The sequence below is a fragment of the Capricornis sumatraensis genome, chromosome 7 (genome assembly GCF_032405125.1).
Source record: "Capricornis sumatraensis isolate serow.1 chromosome 7, serow.2, whole genome shotgun sequence".
Taxonomy (NCBI): domain Eukaryota; kingdom Metazoa; phylum Chordata; class Mammalia; order Artiodactyla; family Bovidae; genus Capricornis; species Capricornis sumatraensis.
Window position 1 is genome coordinate 9,325,249 of NC_091075.1, and position 15,498 is coordinate 9,340,746.

Below are 15,498 nucleotides of genomic sequence, written 5' to 3' on the forward strand. Positions count from 1 at the left end.
TCAGTCAGCTTTATTAGGTTTAGTCTGCATATCAAATAGTCCTCAATTTAGCTTATATCCGCAAAGATTTATTTATCACCTAGGTTACCTGTAAGCTGCATTAGCTGCAGTTTGGTTTTAGATTCTGCTCCATATGCCCTTATCACTCCAGAATCCAAAGTGAAGGGGCATCCCTACTAGGGACATGTATATCATGAAAAGGAGGAAGACTGGTTGAAAGGTGCAATAGCTCTTAAAGCTTCCAGTCAGATGTATCAAAATCACTCACATGTCAGTGGCTGAAGCAAGTTGTATATCAAAGCCTGACATCAGTGGTGGAGGGATATAAATGTTTGCCTCAGAAACTGGACATCTTATGGCTGTGAGCAGGGATGTAAACTCCTTTGGAGTAAGAATGAAATTGTTTACAGTTAACTTTCATCTTTGAAGTGGTTTTACAAACACGAGTAGAAAAATTTAGAAAGAGACTAAAGAGCACTAAGAGATATTATGTTTATATTTTATATTATTTATAACTTAACTTTTGTATTAACAAATCATCAGAAAACTTAGTAGCTCAGAAGCACTATTTATTAATGCTCATGAGTCTGGGCAGGTTTGCTAATCGGGGCTGGATCTGACTGATTTTGGTTGGGCTTGCTTTGTGCATGTGGGGTAAGCTAGAGGCTCGGCTGGAATCTGAATGGTCTAGGATGGTCTGTGCATTTTCTGTGGTTGCTGTAGCCAAGTACCATGAACTCGGTAGCTTAAAGCGACAGAACTCTCTTGTCTTTGAGTTCTGGAGGTGGTACGTCTGAAGTCAGCGTGTAGGCAGGGCTGTGCTCCCTCCGGAAGCTCCGTGAGAGAGCCTGTTCTTGTCTCTTCATTCTTTGGCTTGTCGTCTCATCATTCCAGTCCTTGCCTCTGTGGTTACATCACCTTTCCCTTGTCTCTGTCTTTCCCTCCAGGTGTCAGTCTCAAAACTGCTTGTGCCTCTCACAAGTTTCGTGTGATTCCCTTTAGAGTCCACCAGATGGTCTAGAGTAAGCACATCTCTCAAAATTCTCAAATTTGATAAATTCTTTTGCTATATGCAGTGTTTTTGTTCTTCAGTCAGTGAGGTGTGTTCGATTCTTTTGTGACCTCATGGGCTGTAGCCCACCAGGCTCCTCTGTCCATGGAACTCTCCAGGCAAGAATATTGGAGTGGGCAACCATTTCCTTCTCCAGGGGATCTTCCCAATCCAGGGGCCAAACTTGCGTCTCCTGCTTTGCCGGCAGACTCTACCTTCTGAGCCCCTGGGAAAGCCCCATATGCACTGCCCGTATTGATGATCATATTTCCAGCCATTACTTTTCTAGCTTAATGTTGGGTTGGCCAAAATGTTCATTCAGGTGTTCCTATATGATGGTATGGAAAAACCCAAACAAACTTTTTGGCCAACCCAATATTAAATTATTCCACTTGAAGTATCATGTATTTATGTGATTTACAGTTTAACTTCTTATTTCTCTGCTTGTATGTAACATCTGCAGACTCTCTAGGTCGTTTCTTCATTCTCTGATGCTTTTGACACCCAGTTTGTTGTTAATCTCTCCAATACTGTTTCTGTTACAGGTATTGGCCATTTTATTATCCGTCTGTAGACTCTTCCATCTCCAGTGTCTCTCAGTTCTTGATCTTCCTTTCTTCCGATGTGCTTTTCATATGCCCCACATCTAGTCTTACCGTGGATTCTGTCATTGCCAATGACCGTGTACCTTCAAAGTCTCAGTTGAAAACATCCCATCCTGCAACCGCTGCCTCTTATCTTTTCAGCTCATTCCCTTTAGGACTCAAACTCCCGTAATACTTCACCCACCAGGATTTACAGTCTACCACTTTTTCTTGATTCCCATCACCTTCATCTTTTCACTTCTTTTAGGCAGCTTAGATTACGTGATCCATAATTAGAAATCTGTCCCTTGCATCTGCTGCTCTGAATTCCTTTGCCCCCTCCCTCCACTGGATTCATCTAGAAAATTCCCATGTGTTGTTAAACGAACTTTCCACCTACTCTGGTTAGGTGAAGACAACTCGAGAAAGATGCCTGCCATGCTTACTGGTCTCACTTTGAATTCATAGCCACTAAACAAGCGAACATTTAGTTGTGTTTTTCTAAAACCTGACTGCGTGAAATACTAACTGGTAAAATATAGGAAATCACTGATGCCTTGCTCCCAGCCCCCCACGTTATGATTTAATTGTACTGGACCTTGGGGTTTTTCAAATGTGCGGCAAGTTTGGATACCATCACCCACCTCAACTGACCCCCTTCCATTTCCCTGGATGACTGTCATTTCTTCTGTCTTGAAACTTCTGATACTACTTTTCCCTATTCTGACTCTTTAATAATCACCTGGCTTCTGAGAAAATAGAAGAAATGCAAAGAGACCCTCTGCATGCCTCATTTCCGCATCTCCATGGGTCTGTGCCCGTTTGCCCCTCTTCCCGCTGTTTGTGTGAATAAGCTTGTCCATACTATGAACCAAGGCCGTTGGCTCCACTTGTGCCCGGGAATCCATCCCTACGGCCTTCCAAGAATAGCCTCCCAGAAAATTTCCACTATATTAGAGTTCTCAAAAACAAAAAACAACCACTAGGATATATGTCTCTATATGGAAATAAATTTATTTTAAAGAATTGGTTTGCTTGATTGTCGGGGACTGGCAAGACCAAAATCTGGTGGGCTGGCCAGCATGCTGGAGACACAGGAAGAGCTGATGTTGCAGCTGGAGTCTGAAGGTGTCTGGAGGCGAAATTCTCTCTTGCTCTGGGGACCTTGCTCTTTTTCTGTTCATCCTTCAACAGGTTGAATGAGGCCCACCCACTGCTTCACTCAAAGTCTACTGATTAAATTCTAATCATATATTTTTAAAAAATACCCTCACAGCAAGATCTGGACTGGTGTTTGTGACTGGGTACCGTGACCTAGCTACATACAGACACACACACCCCGTTCTGTCCCGGGCCCTCCCTGCTCTTCTGCATCGCGTCAGTCACACCAGCTGCCTTTGTATTCCTCAGCCAGATGTCCTCCTGCCTCGAGGCCTTTGCACATGCTGTCCCCTCTGCCTAGATCTCTTCCCCAACATAGATGCAGAGCATGGCTCAGTTCTGTGTTTCCTTCACGTCCTTTTTGCTCATCCCTGAGCTCACTTGCACCCTTATCCACGTCACTCATATCCATTGCACTTATGACCTCACATAGGGTGTATCTGATTTATGCATTTATCTCCTGTCTTCCAAACTAGAATGTCAGCTCCAAGAGGTCCAGGATTTGGTTTTGTTCACTACTGTGTCCCTAACACACAGAACAGGGCCTAGTACAGAGTATGCACTCACATATTTGTTGAATGAAAGTTAACAACAAAAGCAATAAGCAGTGTATGTTGTGGTTTATTTCAGACTCCTAAAATATACACATACAAGTCAGCCCAATAGTATTTTTATCTTAAAAGTAATGAAATAGCAATGCCATATGGAACCTGTTTATATTCTTATTACCAAAGTGGAATGCTTTTGCTAACTAAATTAATTCTTCCTTCTGGAAAGAAAGATGTGAAATCATATTTTCTGATCTGTTGCATGCCAGTCCTGAGGTGAGGGCTCACTACACTTTCGGATGGTGGTCTTAATCCACATTTTTGAAGTTGAGGACACTGCTATAACCATCAAACTCTTCCTCACTCTCTAATCAGCGGGAGGATTATCCAGAATTTGAGCTCTTCCCATCCCCCTCTTTCTCTAACCATGCCAAAGTGCAAATAGTTTGCTTTAAGCAGCCTGCCTTAGCGGTGCATATGCATCTTATTATCTTGCCTCTCTTATCTATCTTGTTCATTTATCTCAGGAAAATCACTTTCTTTTTTTCTCTCTCCTGATACTATTTTATGAGAGCAAAATACTCTATTCATAGCAGAGAAGTGTGAAAGTAATTCTAGTGGCACATCTTCTGGAGGAAAAAGAAATCTGTAAACTTTGAAGTGGCATTAACATTATCAGGAGTTGCTGTCAATCAAGCTGAAACCCTTTAAGAACTGAGGCACACTCAAAACCTCTATTGAGATTTCTCTGTGGTATTTTATGTCTAAGCTGTTTTCTGAGAACATGGATGTGAGATTTAAATAAAAGCTCTATTTTTAATCATCAGAAAAAGAATATATACACATGAATCACTTTGCTGTATACCTGAAACTGATACAATATTATAAATCAACTATGCTTCAACTTAAAAAACAACAATCTCCTAACAGAAAAAAAAGAAACCATTGCTTAATCCAATAAAAACTATATATTTAGAAATCACTAGAACTGTTGTATCTCTTACTCTCTTTGTAGTATTCTCGATCTCTTTGTAGTATTCTAGCAAAGATGTGTATTTATTTAGAAGTGTATAATTACCACTTGTCTTTGTTTCTTTGGAGGCAGTGCTTTGTAAGTTGCAAATGGCTAATTTAAAACAAACTTTCTGGAAGCATAGTCTATTTGGAGACTGAGAACTATCTATGTTCAATATATAGATTATTGTGGTTTTTACCTCACTTTCATATTTGACACTTCATTGGTTGAAATGGTGACAGTAAATGTTGATAATAGAAAAGCTACTCCAGTTTTGAAGAAACCAGGTGACCCCTGTGGTTGAAATATAGGGTGTGACTACAGTGTTTTGATTTTCCTCTTTGCTTCATTTCTTTGCCCATGGCAGCTTTTAGTCTCGATTGTATCTTACAGTAGTTGTAAGATTAATTGAATAAGAATTTAAATCCTATGAAATTAAAGAGAAATGTGTGGATTTAAAAGCAGGCTAAATCTATCTCTGATATGCTGTAGAAACCAATGATATCAACTGGGGTATGGGTTGGACGAGATGGGAGGGGAAATGGAGCAGGTAACGTTTCAGAGTTTAGAGAAAGACAGTTTTCATACTAACAGTAGTTTTTTTAAATTGAAATATAGTTGGTTTACAGTATTGTGTTTCAAATATTCAGCAAAGTGATTCAGTTCTACGTATTTTTCAGATTTTTCCCCCATTGAATACAGTTCCCCGTGCTATACAGTAAATCCTGTTGTTTATTTTATATATAGTGATGTATATCATATATTTGTCTTTCTGTCTTCCTTCACTCAGTATGAAAATCTCCCAAGTCTATCCATGTTGCTGGAAATGGCAATATTTCATTCTTTTTTATGGCCGAATAATATTCCATTGTATATACAAGATCTTCTTTATCCATTCATCTGCTGGTAGACTCTTAGATTGTTTCCAGTAGTCTTAGCTATTGTAAACAGTGCTGCTATGAACATTGGGGTGCATTGTGTCTTTTTAATTCATTTTTATCTCTTCCAGATATATGTACTCAGGAGTGGCATTGCCATATCATATAGCAGCTCTATTAGTTTTTTCAGGAACCTCCACTCTGTTTTCCATAGTAGCTTACCAATTATATTTCCACCAACCATGTAGGAGGGCTCCTTTTTCTCCACACCCTCCGTGGCCTTTATTATATATAGACTTTTTGGTGATGCTATACTTTTTGATAATGACCACTGTGAGGTGATTTACCTCACTGTAGTTTTGATTTGCATTTCTGTAAATAACTAGTGATGTCAAGCATGTTTTCATGTGCCTGTTGGTCATCTGTGTGTCTTCTTCAGAGAAATATCTATTATTATTCAGGTCTCCTGTCCATTTTTTGATTAGCTTGTGTGTTTCTTTAATATTGAGCTGTTTGGATAGTTTGGAAATTAGCCTCTTGTCAGTCACATCATTTGGAGTCCATAGATTGTCTTTTTGTCTTATTTATGGTTTTCTTTTTTGTGCAAAAGCTTTTAAGTTTGATTAGGCCCCATTTATTTTTGCTTTAAATATTGCTACAGTATATGTCTGAGAATGTTTTACCTATGTTTTCTTCTAGGAGTCTTATGGTGTCATATCTTATATTTAAGTCTTTAAACTATTTTGAGTTTGTGTATGTGGTGTGAAGAATTGGGCTAACTATATTGATTTACATGAAGCTATCCAGTTTTCTCTGGTGATGTCCATGTGTAAAGTCTTCTCTTGTGTTGTTGAAAGAGGGTGTTTGCTATGACCAGTGTGTTCTCTTGGCAAAATTCTATTAGCCTTTGCCCTGCTTCATTCCGTATTCCAAGGCCAAATTTGCCTGTTACCCCAGGTGTTTCTTGACTTCCTACTTTTGCATTCCAGGCCTCTATAATGAAAAGCACATCTTCTTTGGGTGTTAGTTCTAAAAGGTCTTGTAGGTCCTCATAGAACCGTTCAACTTCAGCTTCTTCAGCATTACTGGTTGGGGCATAGGCTTGGATTACTGTGATACTGAATGCTTTGCCTTGGAAACGAACAGACGTATTCTGTCATTTTTGAGATTGCATCCAAGTACTGCATTTCAGACTCTTTTGTTGACCATGATGGCTACTCCATTTCTTCTAAGGGATTCCTGCCTGCAGTAGTAGATATAATGGTCATCTGAGTTAAATTCACCCATTCCAGTCCATTTTAGTTCGCTGATTCCTAGAATGTTGACGTTCAGTCTTGCCATCTCCTGTTTGACCACTTCCAATTTGCCTTGATTCATGCACCTAACATTCCAGCTTTCTATGCAATATTGCTAGTGGAAAATTCTGAAAGAGATGGGAATACCAGACCACCTGACCTGCCTCTTGAGAAATCTGTATGCAGGTCAGGAAGCAACAGTTAGAACTGGACATGGAACAACAGACTGGTTCCAAATAGGAAGAGGAGTACATCAAGGCTGTATATTGTCACCCTGCTTATTTAACTTATATGTCGAATACATCATGAGAAACGCTGGGCTGGAAGAAGCACAAGCTGGAATCAAGATTGCTGGGAGAAATATCAATAACCTCAGGTATGCAGATGACACCACCCTTATGGCAGAAAGTGAAGAGGAACTAAAAAGCCTCTTGATGAAAGTGACAGAGGAGAGTGAAAAAGTTGGCTTAAAGCTCAACATTCAGAAAACTAAAATCATGGCATCTGATCTCATCACTTCATGGAAAATAGATGGAGAAACAGTGGATACGGTGTCAGACTTTATTTTGGGGGGCTCCAAAATCACTGCAGATGGTGATTGCAGCCATGAAATTAAAAGACGTTTACTCCTTGGAAGGAAAGTTATGAACAACCTAGATAGCATATTAGAAACAGAGACATTACTCTTCCAACAAATGTTCATCTAGTTAAGGCTATGGTTTTTCCAGTGGTCTTGTATAGATGTGAGAGTTGGACTGTTAAGGAAGCTGAGCGCCGAAGAATTGATGCTTTTGAACTGTGGTGTTGGAGAAGACTCTTGAGAGTCCCTTGGACTGCAAGGAGATCCAACCAGTCTATTCTAAAGGAGCTCAGTCCTGGGTGTTCATTGGAAGACTGATGCTAAAGCTGAAACTCCAGTACTTTGGCCACCTCATGCGAAGAGTTGACTCATTGGAAAGGACTCTGATACTGGGAGGGATTGGGGACAGGAGGAGAAGGGGACGACACAGGATGAGATGGCTGGATGGCATCACTGACTCAATGGACGTGAGTTTGAGTGAACTCTGGGAGTTGGTGATGGACAGGGAGGCCTGGCGTGCTGTGATTCATGGCGTCGCAAAGAGTCGAACATGACTGAGCAACTGAACCGAACTGATCCAGTCTTCTCAGCACCACTTTCTGAAAAGACTGACTGTTCTTCATTGTATATTCTTGCTTCTCTTCTTGCAGATTTAATTGAATGTAGGTGTGTGGGTTTATTCCTTGGCTCTGTTCTGTTCCATTGATCCATGTATGGTTTTGTGCCAGTAGCACACTGTTTTGATTATAGTAGCTTCATAGTGTTGTCTGAAGTCTGGAAGAGTTACGCTTCCTGCTTTGTTCTTTTTCCTCAGGATTGCCTGTGGTAATTCTGAGTCCTTTGTGGTTCCATATAAATTTTACGATTGTTCTGCCTACTTCTGTGAAAAATGCTGTGGGCAATATGATAAAGGATCACATTAAATCTGTAGATTGCCTTGAGTAGTATGACCAGTTTAACAGTATTCTTCCAATCCAAGAGGTTGGATGTCTTTCCATTTCCCTTTGTCTTTCTAGTGTTTCATTGTTAAAGAAATGTAGCAGATTTCTGTATATTAATCTTGTACTCTGCTGCCTTCCTGAGTTCATTTGTTAGCTCTCATAGTGTTGGTATTGAGTGTTTAGGGTTTTCTGTATAAAGTATCATGTCATCTGCATATAGTAACAGTTTTACCTCCCAGGGGCACAGGGCCTGTGCTGACTCCTCCCTACCCTCATTCTTTCCTATACCGAGTTACAGGGGGGATCGTTCATGCAGCTTTGGTTGTGTAAGAGATCTTCTGCCAGCTTTCAGTTGTACTCTCTGAGAATTCTCCCACAAGTAGATGTATTTTTGATGTGTGTGGGAGGGGGTGAGCTCCACGTCCTTCTACTCTGCCATCTTGATCTCCCCTCATGTTAATAGTGTCTTTAAACTGCATGTCCTCCAATGTAAATATTCCACTCTGAATGCTCATCTCATTTCTCCCCACTTTCCCCTCTAAATGTTTACTCCTTTTTTTTTTTTTTAAAGTTTCTTGTCACTTTTATCCTGTAAGAAAGAAGTGAGGGCAGGGAAAAGAGAAAAAGAAAGATCCTTTTATTATTAGAATTCCTTGCAGCTCGTCCCTGGACAGTTAAAACAGAAGGACAATATTTTGTGCCTATATCTTCATCAATAAATGTTTTAGTAGAGAAATATAAGGTGTTTCCAAATTAGAGAACAAAACTTTGGGACTTTTCTTTCTTCTCGTCTCTATATGGTAGGCAAAAACCACATGGGAACACTTGATATGGTTTGTTTATTATGTCTCAAGGAGCAGGGATGTGGTGGGGGAAACTTGAAAGGCAGATTAAAGATATAGAGGGATTTGAGGACAAAAGTCAGGGCTTCTTTAAGTTATATGTTGCAAATCATTTCTTCTGAATTTAATTATTTTTAGCTTTTTAGAGTTTTCTTTAACTGCAGAAAGTATTTTATTTTTTAAATATTATTTTCAGTTTCATTTCCAGTGAGAATCCTTTCCCAAAGAACTCTTTACCTGTGATCCCGAGAAACAAATTGAATAAAAATAGATTGCCGTGAAAGATCAGAGTTGGAGCTCAAGAGTATTACAGAATAGAATTTGGAAGCTACTGGCTTAAGGCTGTGAAAGTAAACAAAAGTGAGGCTGAAGATATGATGGATTCTCAGTGAGAGTTTGATTTGAAATCAGCTGAAAGGATTTAGAAAATGCCTGTGCGTGCGTGTGTGTGTATAACGAGAGGGAAATGTTGAGAGGTCTAAACTGACTTTAACTTGCCCTTGATTTCTTACTTACAGATCCAGGTGATCGAGAGTGACAGAGCCACCCGAGGGGGACAAGTTTACGCCACCAACGCCAGAGGCCAGATCCCTCCACTGGTCACTACAGACTGTGTGATACAAGACCAAGGTATTCTTCTCTCAGCTGCGTTTCTGATTGAGGTCTTAGTATTTTTCACCATTTTTTTTTAAAAGCAAATGCACAGATACCCTCCAATAATGGTTTCACTGATGGGCCACCCCTTTATAGCTGGTAACAGGAACTAATTTGTCATTAATCAAATATGGAGAAGGCACTGTCAGCTGAGTACTTGTCAAAATCTACAAGTTTAAGAAAATTTAAAATTTTAATTTGTGGGTTTAAATTTGTTCATGACCTACTTTGGTTTATTTACTACAGTGAGAACCTGGGAGGGTGGCATGAGCAGACGGTAGGGAATTCAATATTTGACTTAATTAAGCCAGCAGACTTGGTTCTAGCCCCAGTGACATTTTTAAAATAAGTCCTTTAATATTTTGGGCTCTGGTTTCCCATTTTAAAACTGGATGAGGAGAGGCTGAGCTCTGTCCCTACTGACTCTATCCCATGTTTGTTAATGGTTTCATATTTCTGTTAGACTTTGTCCAGGTTTAATCAGGGAATGTATTATTCTGTTTGTGGCAAGTTAAAATAGAGCCTGATGCAGTGTGCCATCTCAGATTCTGAATTTAATGGAGTACATACTCGGTTCTAGAAATACAGCATTGGTACACGAGCAGGTGTGTCGTCTCATCTCAGAGCTGCTGAGTCAGCCAGTCTCCTGGTGGGACCCCCGTCTTGTGAGTCCATCCTGTGTTCTGCCTTCAGCACGGTCCTTTCGGAGCGTGCAGCACCGTGAGGCACAAAGAGCTCTGATTGGGAGTTTGGCATGCCTGCACGCAGACCCAGGTTCTCTTCCTTACTGTCCTGAGCTTTGCTTATCTCATCTCTGTGAACCTCAGCATTGCCCTCTGTAAGATGTGAGGACTAAGACCTGCCCTCCAGGGTCAGTGTGAGGATTAGAGGTGACTCTGTGTGCTGTGTGTGTCTGTGTCTGTATGCTTGCGTTGTTGTTCAGCCACTAAGTCATGTCCAACTCTTTGTGACCCCATGGACTGCAGCAAACCAGGCTTCCCTGTCCTTCACCATCTCCTGGAGCTTGCTCAAACTCATGGCCATTGAGTCAGTGATGTCATCCAACCATCTCATCCTCTGTTGCCCCCTTCTCCTCCCGCCTTCAATCTTTCCCAGCATCAGGGTCTTTTCCAATGAGTCACCTCTTTGCATCAGGTGGCCAAAGTATTGGAGCTTCAGCATCAATCCTTCCAATGAATATTCAGGATTGATTTCCTTCAGGACTGACTGGTGTGCATGCATGGAAGTATCTTTATATGTGTGTATAAAGGTCTACATTCTTGACCTGTAGAAAGGGTTGATATAGATTACAGATGATGTTACTGTTAGAGATACTACTATTAAAACAGACTTCAGATTACTTCATTTCCTCTATTAAAAGTGATTTGTTCCTGATTAATTACAGAATCCATCCAAACTTGTTAAATGAATTCATATTTATTCAGTACTTAAGACCTGGTAGGTTGAGCTATATGAAATTGCTAATTTTTTCTGTTTTATTGACTGACAAAACTGGCAGTTTCATTTCAGCCTAATAGTAAGTGTTACATTTGTATTTTTTAATATTTTAGTTGGAGGCTCTTTACAGGCCTAATGAATATTCCTTACCAGCCTCATCTCTCACCTGTTTCTTTCTTTATATCTGCCTCAGCCATACTAAACTCACCCCCTTCCCCTCATGTCACTGATTCCCACTTTGTGAGAATCTCTGCAACAGATTAGTACTGCAACAGATTAGTACTGTTTCTGTTCACCATTGTACCCCTAGAAATTCATCTGATACCTAGAATATAATGATCACCCAACAAATATTTATTGAACAAATGTACTTGGTATATATAACTCTAACCCTTTTAGTTGGGAAATTCTTAGTTCTTCCAAACTCAATTTAATTTTCCCTTAGAAATCTCCTCTAATTTCTTCCCCCACAGTGCTTCATAGACACTCCTATTATAACCCTGTTCCATTAAATTTTACTGTGGTTTGGGTCATCTTTCCTACAAGGCTATGAGCTACTTAGAGCAGGATCATACTTGTTCATTCACTCATTCACTTACTCATTCAGCAAATATTCAATACCTGTTACCCTTGTGGTTAATATTTATTAAGTGTTTGCTGTGCATTAAGATGTCTTCTGAATACTTTATGTGTATTAATTCATTTAATCCTCCCTGTAACTTACTGAGATAGGCATTAATCTCATCTTTATTTTACAGAATGTGAAACCAAAGCACAGAATGCTTAGGTAATTTACCAAGATACTCACCTCAGTTCAGTTCAGTTCAGTCGCTCAGTTGTGTCCGACTCTTTGCGACCCCATGAATCGCAGCCCGCCAGGCCTCCCTGTCCATCACCATCTCCCGGAGTTCACTCAGACTCACGTCCATCGAGTCCGTGATGCCATCCAGCCATCTCATCATCAGTCGTCCCCTTCTCCTCCTGCCCCCAATCTCCATTCTGATGCCAGAAGCCATGCTCTTAACTACTCACCTACTGCCTCAATTCAGAAGTAAAAGACACAGTGCTGTTCTTTCCTTTCCTTTGTTTGGCTATGCCGTGCAGCATGTAGGATCTCAGTTCCCTGCCCTGGGATTAAACCTCTGCCCCCTGCACTGGGAGCCGAGTCTTAACCCCTGTGCCACAGGGAAAGCCCCATGGTCTTACTCTTAGATGAGTGCACGATCTGGCAGGGAAAAGATATAACTACATATTAATGTTATAATAGTATGGTAATGTTATAAGGATAAAATGCATTTTGCTGTGGGAACTTAGACATGCGGTAACTAGCCCAGCCTGTGCTGCTAGAGCAGGGCCAACCAAGCTGAGCCTTGAGTGAGCAGGTGTGGACCAGAACACGTGTGGGGAGCTCGGGAGAGGTCAGCAGCCAGCAGAGACGGCTGTGCTGAGGTCTGGCAGTGGGAGAGCGTGCACGTGTTAAGGAGCAACACCTGCAGAGTTTTCCGTTTTGGTATTTTTTTTAACATAGAGGTGATTTTTTAAAATTGTGGTTAAATACATATAAGATAAAATTTGCTGTGTTAATCATTTTAAGTATACAGTTCACAGTGTTGTACAACCATCATGATTATCCATTCCCAGAACTTTTTCATTGGTCTACACTGAAACTCTCTACCCAATAAACCGCTGCTCCCCATTCCCCCACTCTGCCAGTCCCTGGGGTCTTCTGTTTCACTTTCTGTCTCTGAATTCGCCCCGTCTAGATGCCTCGTGTAAGTGGATTCATGTACTGTTTGTCCTTTTGTGTCTGGCTTACTTCACTTAGCATGTATTGTCAAAGTTTGTCCATGTCGTAGCGTGTATCAGAAGTTCATTCCTTTTAAGGCTGCAGGATACTCACTCTTGTGTATATACTGCCTTTTGTTTATCCATTCATCTTTTGAAGGACGTTTGGGTTGTTTCCATCTTTTGACTACAGTGCGCAGCTGTAGCCACGAGCACTGGTATACACGCGTCTCTGTGAGTCCCTCCTTCAGTTCTCTCGGGTATATACCCAGGAGTGGAACTGCTGGGTCATACAGTCCATACAGGGGAAGCGTAGGAGGAAGGAGTGGAAAGAGGAGGACGGAGGTGGCGAGGTCTTGATTATCATCAGCTCTCCACAGCCTGCAGCCCAGCCCTTGGCAAGAATGGAGAGCTGCCTGGCATGGAGAGAGCCCTGCAGTTGGGCAAGTCACACCCGTTTGCTGTGAAGCCCCTTTCTCTGGCTTATTTGCTGTTACTTATTAGTAGACTTCTTAAAATTTTATTTTTTTTAATTGAAGTTAAATTGATTTATAGTATCATGTTAGATCCAAGTATAAAGCAGAATGATTCAGTTTTATATATATATTCTTTTTCAGATTCTTTTCCATTTTAGTTTATTATAAAATTTTGAGCATAGTTCCCTGTGCCATAGAGTAGGTCCTCATTGGTTATTTTATATATAGTAGTATGTATGTGTTACTCCCAACTTCCTAATTTCCCCCTTGCCACCCCCTTTCTGCTTTGGTAGCCATTAGTTGGTTTTCTATGTCTGTGATTCTGTTTCTGTTTTATAAATAATTTCCCTTGTGCCATATTTTAGATTCCACATATAAGTGACATCATATAATGTTTGTCTCTGACTTCACTTCACGTCATATGATAATCTCTGGGTCCATCCATGCTGCTGCAAATGGCAGTATTTGTTTTCTATGGCTGAGTAATATTCCATTGTATATATATGTCCCACGTCTTGATCCACTCGTCTGTTAATGGACATTGGGTTGCTTCCATGTCTTGGCTATTATCAAGAGTGCTGCAGTGAACCTGGGGTGCATGTATCTTTTTGAGTTAGTTTTCGTCTTTTTCCAGATATATACTCAAGAGGGACATCAGTGGGCCAAGTGGTAACTTTAGTTTTAGTTTTTAAAGGAATCTTCATACTATTCTCCGTAATGACTGTACCAGTTATATTTCCACCAGCAGAGTAGAGGGTTCCCTTTTCTCCACATCCTCTTTAGCATTTATTATTTATAGACTTTTTAAATATGGCCTTTCTGACTGGTGTGAGGTGACACCTCATTATAGTTTTGTTGTGCATTTCTCTAATGATTAGTGATGTTGAGCATCTTTTCATGTGGGCTTTTAGCCACCTGTCTGTCTTATTGCTGTTACTTATTAGTAGACTTCTTAAAATTTTATTTTTTTAATTGAAGTTAAATTGATTTACAGTATCATGTTAGATCCAAGTGTAGAGCAGAATGATTCAGTTTTATATATATATTCTTTTTCTTTGGAGAAATGTCTGTTTAGATCTTCTGCCCGTATTTTGATTAGGTTGTTTGTTTTTGTGATATTGAGCTGTATGAGCGGTTTGTATATTTTGGAGATTAATCCCTGTTGGTTGCATCATCTGCAAATATTTTCTCTCTTTCTGTAGGGTGTCTTTTTGTTTTGTTTATGGTTTCCTTTATTGTACAAAAACTTTTCAGTTTAATCAGGTTCTATTTGTTTCTTTTTGTTTTTATTTCCAGTACTGTAGGAGACAGATCCAAAAAAAATATTGCTGTGATTTATGTCAAAGAGCATTCTGCCCATATTTTCCTCTAGGAGTTTTATAGTTAGTGTTCAGTCTTACATTTATTGATGGGTCTTTAATCCCTTTTGAGTTTATTTGCTTGTTTAGTGTTAGAGAATGTTCTAATTTCATTCTTTTCCATGTAGCTGTCCAGTTTCCCTAGCACGACCTTTTTCAGATACGGGTTTTATCGACTGATCTGTGGCTCTGCTGGGTCTTCGTCGTTGCGAGGTTTCTCTCTGTAGTCATGATCGGGGGCTGCTCTCCAGCTGTGGCCCGTGGGCTTGTCGCTGCCGTGCTTCTCTGGTTGTGATGCACAGACCTCAGCAGTTGCAGCTCCCAGGCTCTAGAGCACAGGCTCAGTTGTGGCACATATCTTCCCGGACCAGGGATCAAACCTGTGTCTCCTGCATTGGCAGGTGGGTTCTGTACCACTGAGCCACCGGGGAACTCCCCTAGCACCACTTACTGAAGAGAGTGCCTTTTCTTCATTGTATATTCTTGACTCCTTTGTCATAGATAAATTGACCCTAGGTGCATGGTTTTATTTCTGGATATTAGTAGTCTTTTTAGTATGAAACCCATGGGTCTCAGAGACATAGAAACTCACAGATGTAAGTAAAGTGTTGAGACTGAAGGAACCTTGGACTTCATCTGCCCTGCCCTCTCACTTTGCAGATGTGAGTGCACTAAGGTCCTGGTAGGTTAAGTGATTCGCCCAGGGCTGCACAGCTGGTTAGCAGAGAAGCTGATAAAGAGGCGCACCTGCTTTAAGAATATCACTTCTTTGCCTTTGGCCGCAGGGTCTGCTTTAAGACTCCGTTTCTCCCTTGATTCTGTGCTTCTGCCTGGCCCACAAGGTCCTGTTCAAGCAGTGCATCCCTTGTTTA

General features: G+C 40.7%; 1 protein-coding gene across 2 annotated transcripts in view; it reads left to right on the forward strand.

Annotated features, from left to right (window-relative positions):
* Nucleotides 1–15,498, forward strand: part of SEC24D (SEC24 homolog D, COPII coat complex component) — a 109,277-nt gene that overhangs the window by 17,401 nt on the left and 76,378 nt on the right. For both annotated transcript variants that reach the window (XM_068975063.1, XM_068975062.1), the window contains exon 6: nt 9,414–9,525. In XM_068975063.1, the coding sequence (XP_068831164.1) occupies nt 9,414–9,525 (112 nt within the window). The remainder of the gene's footprint in view (nt 1–9,413; nt 9,526–15,498) is intronic.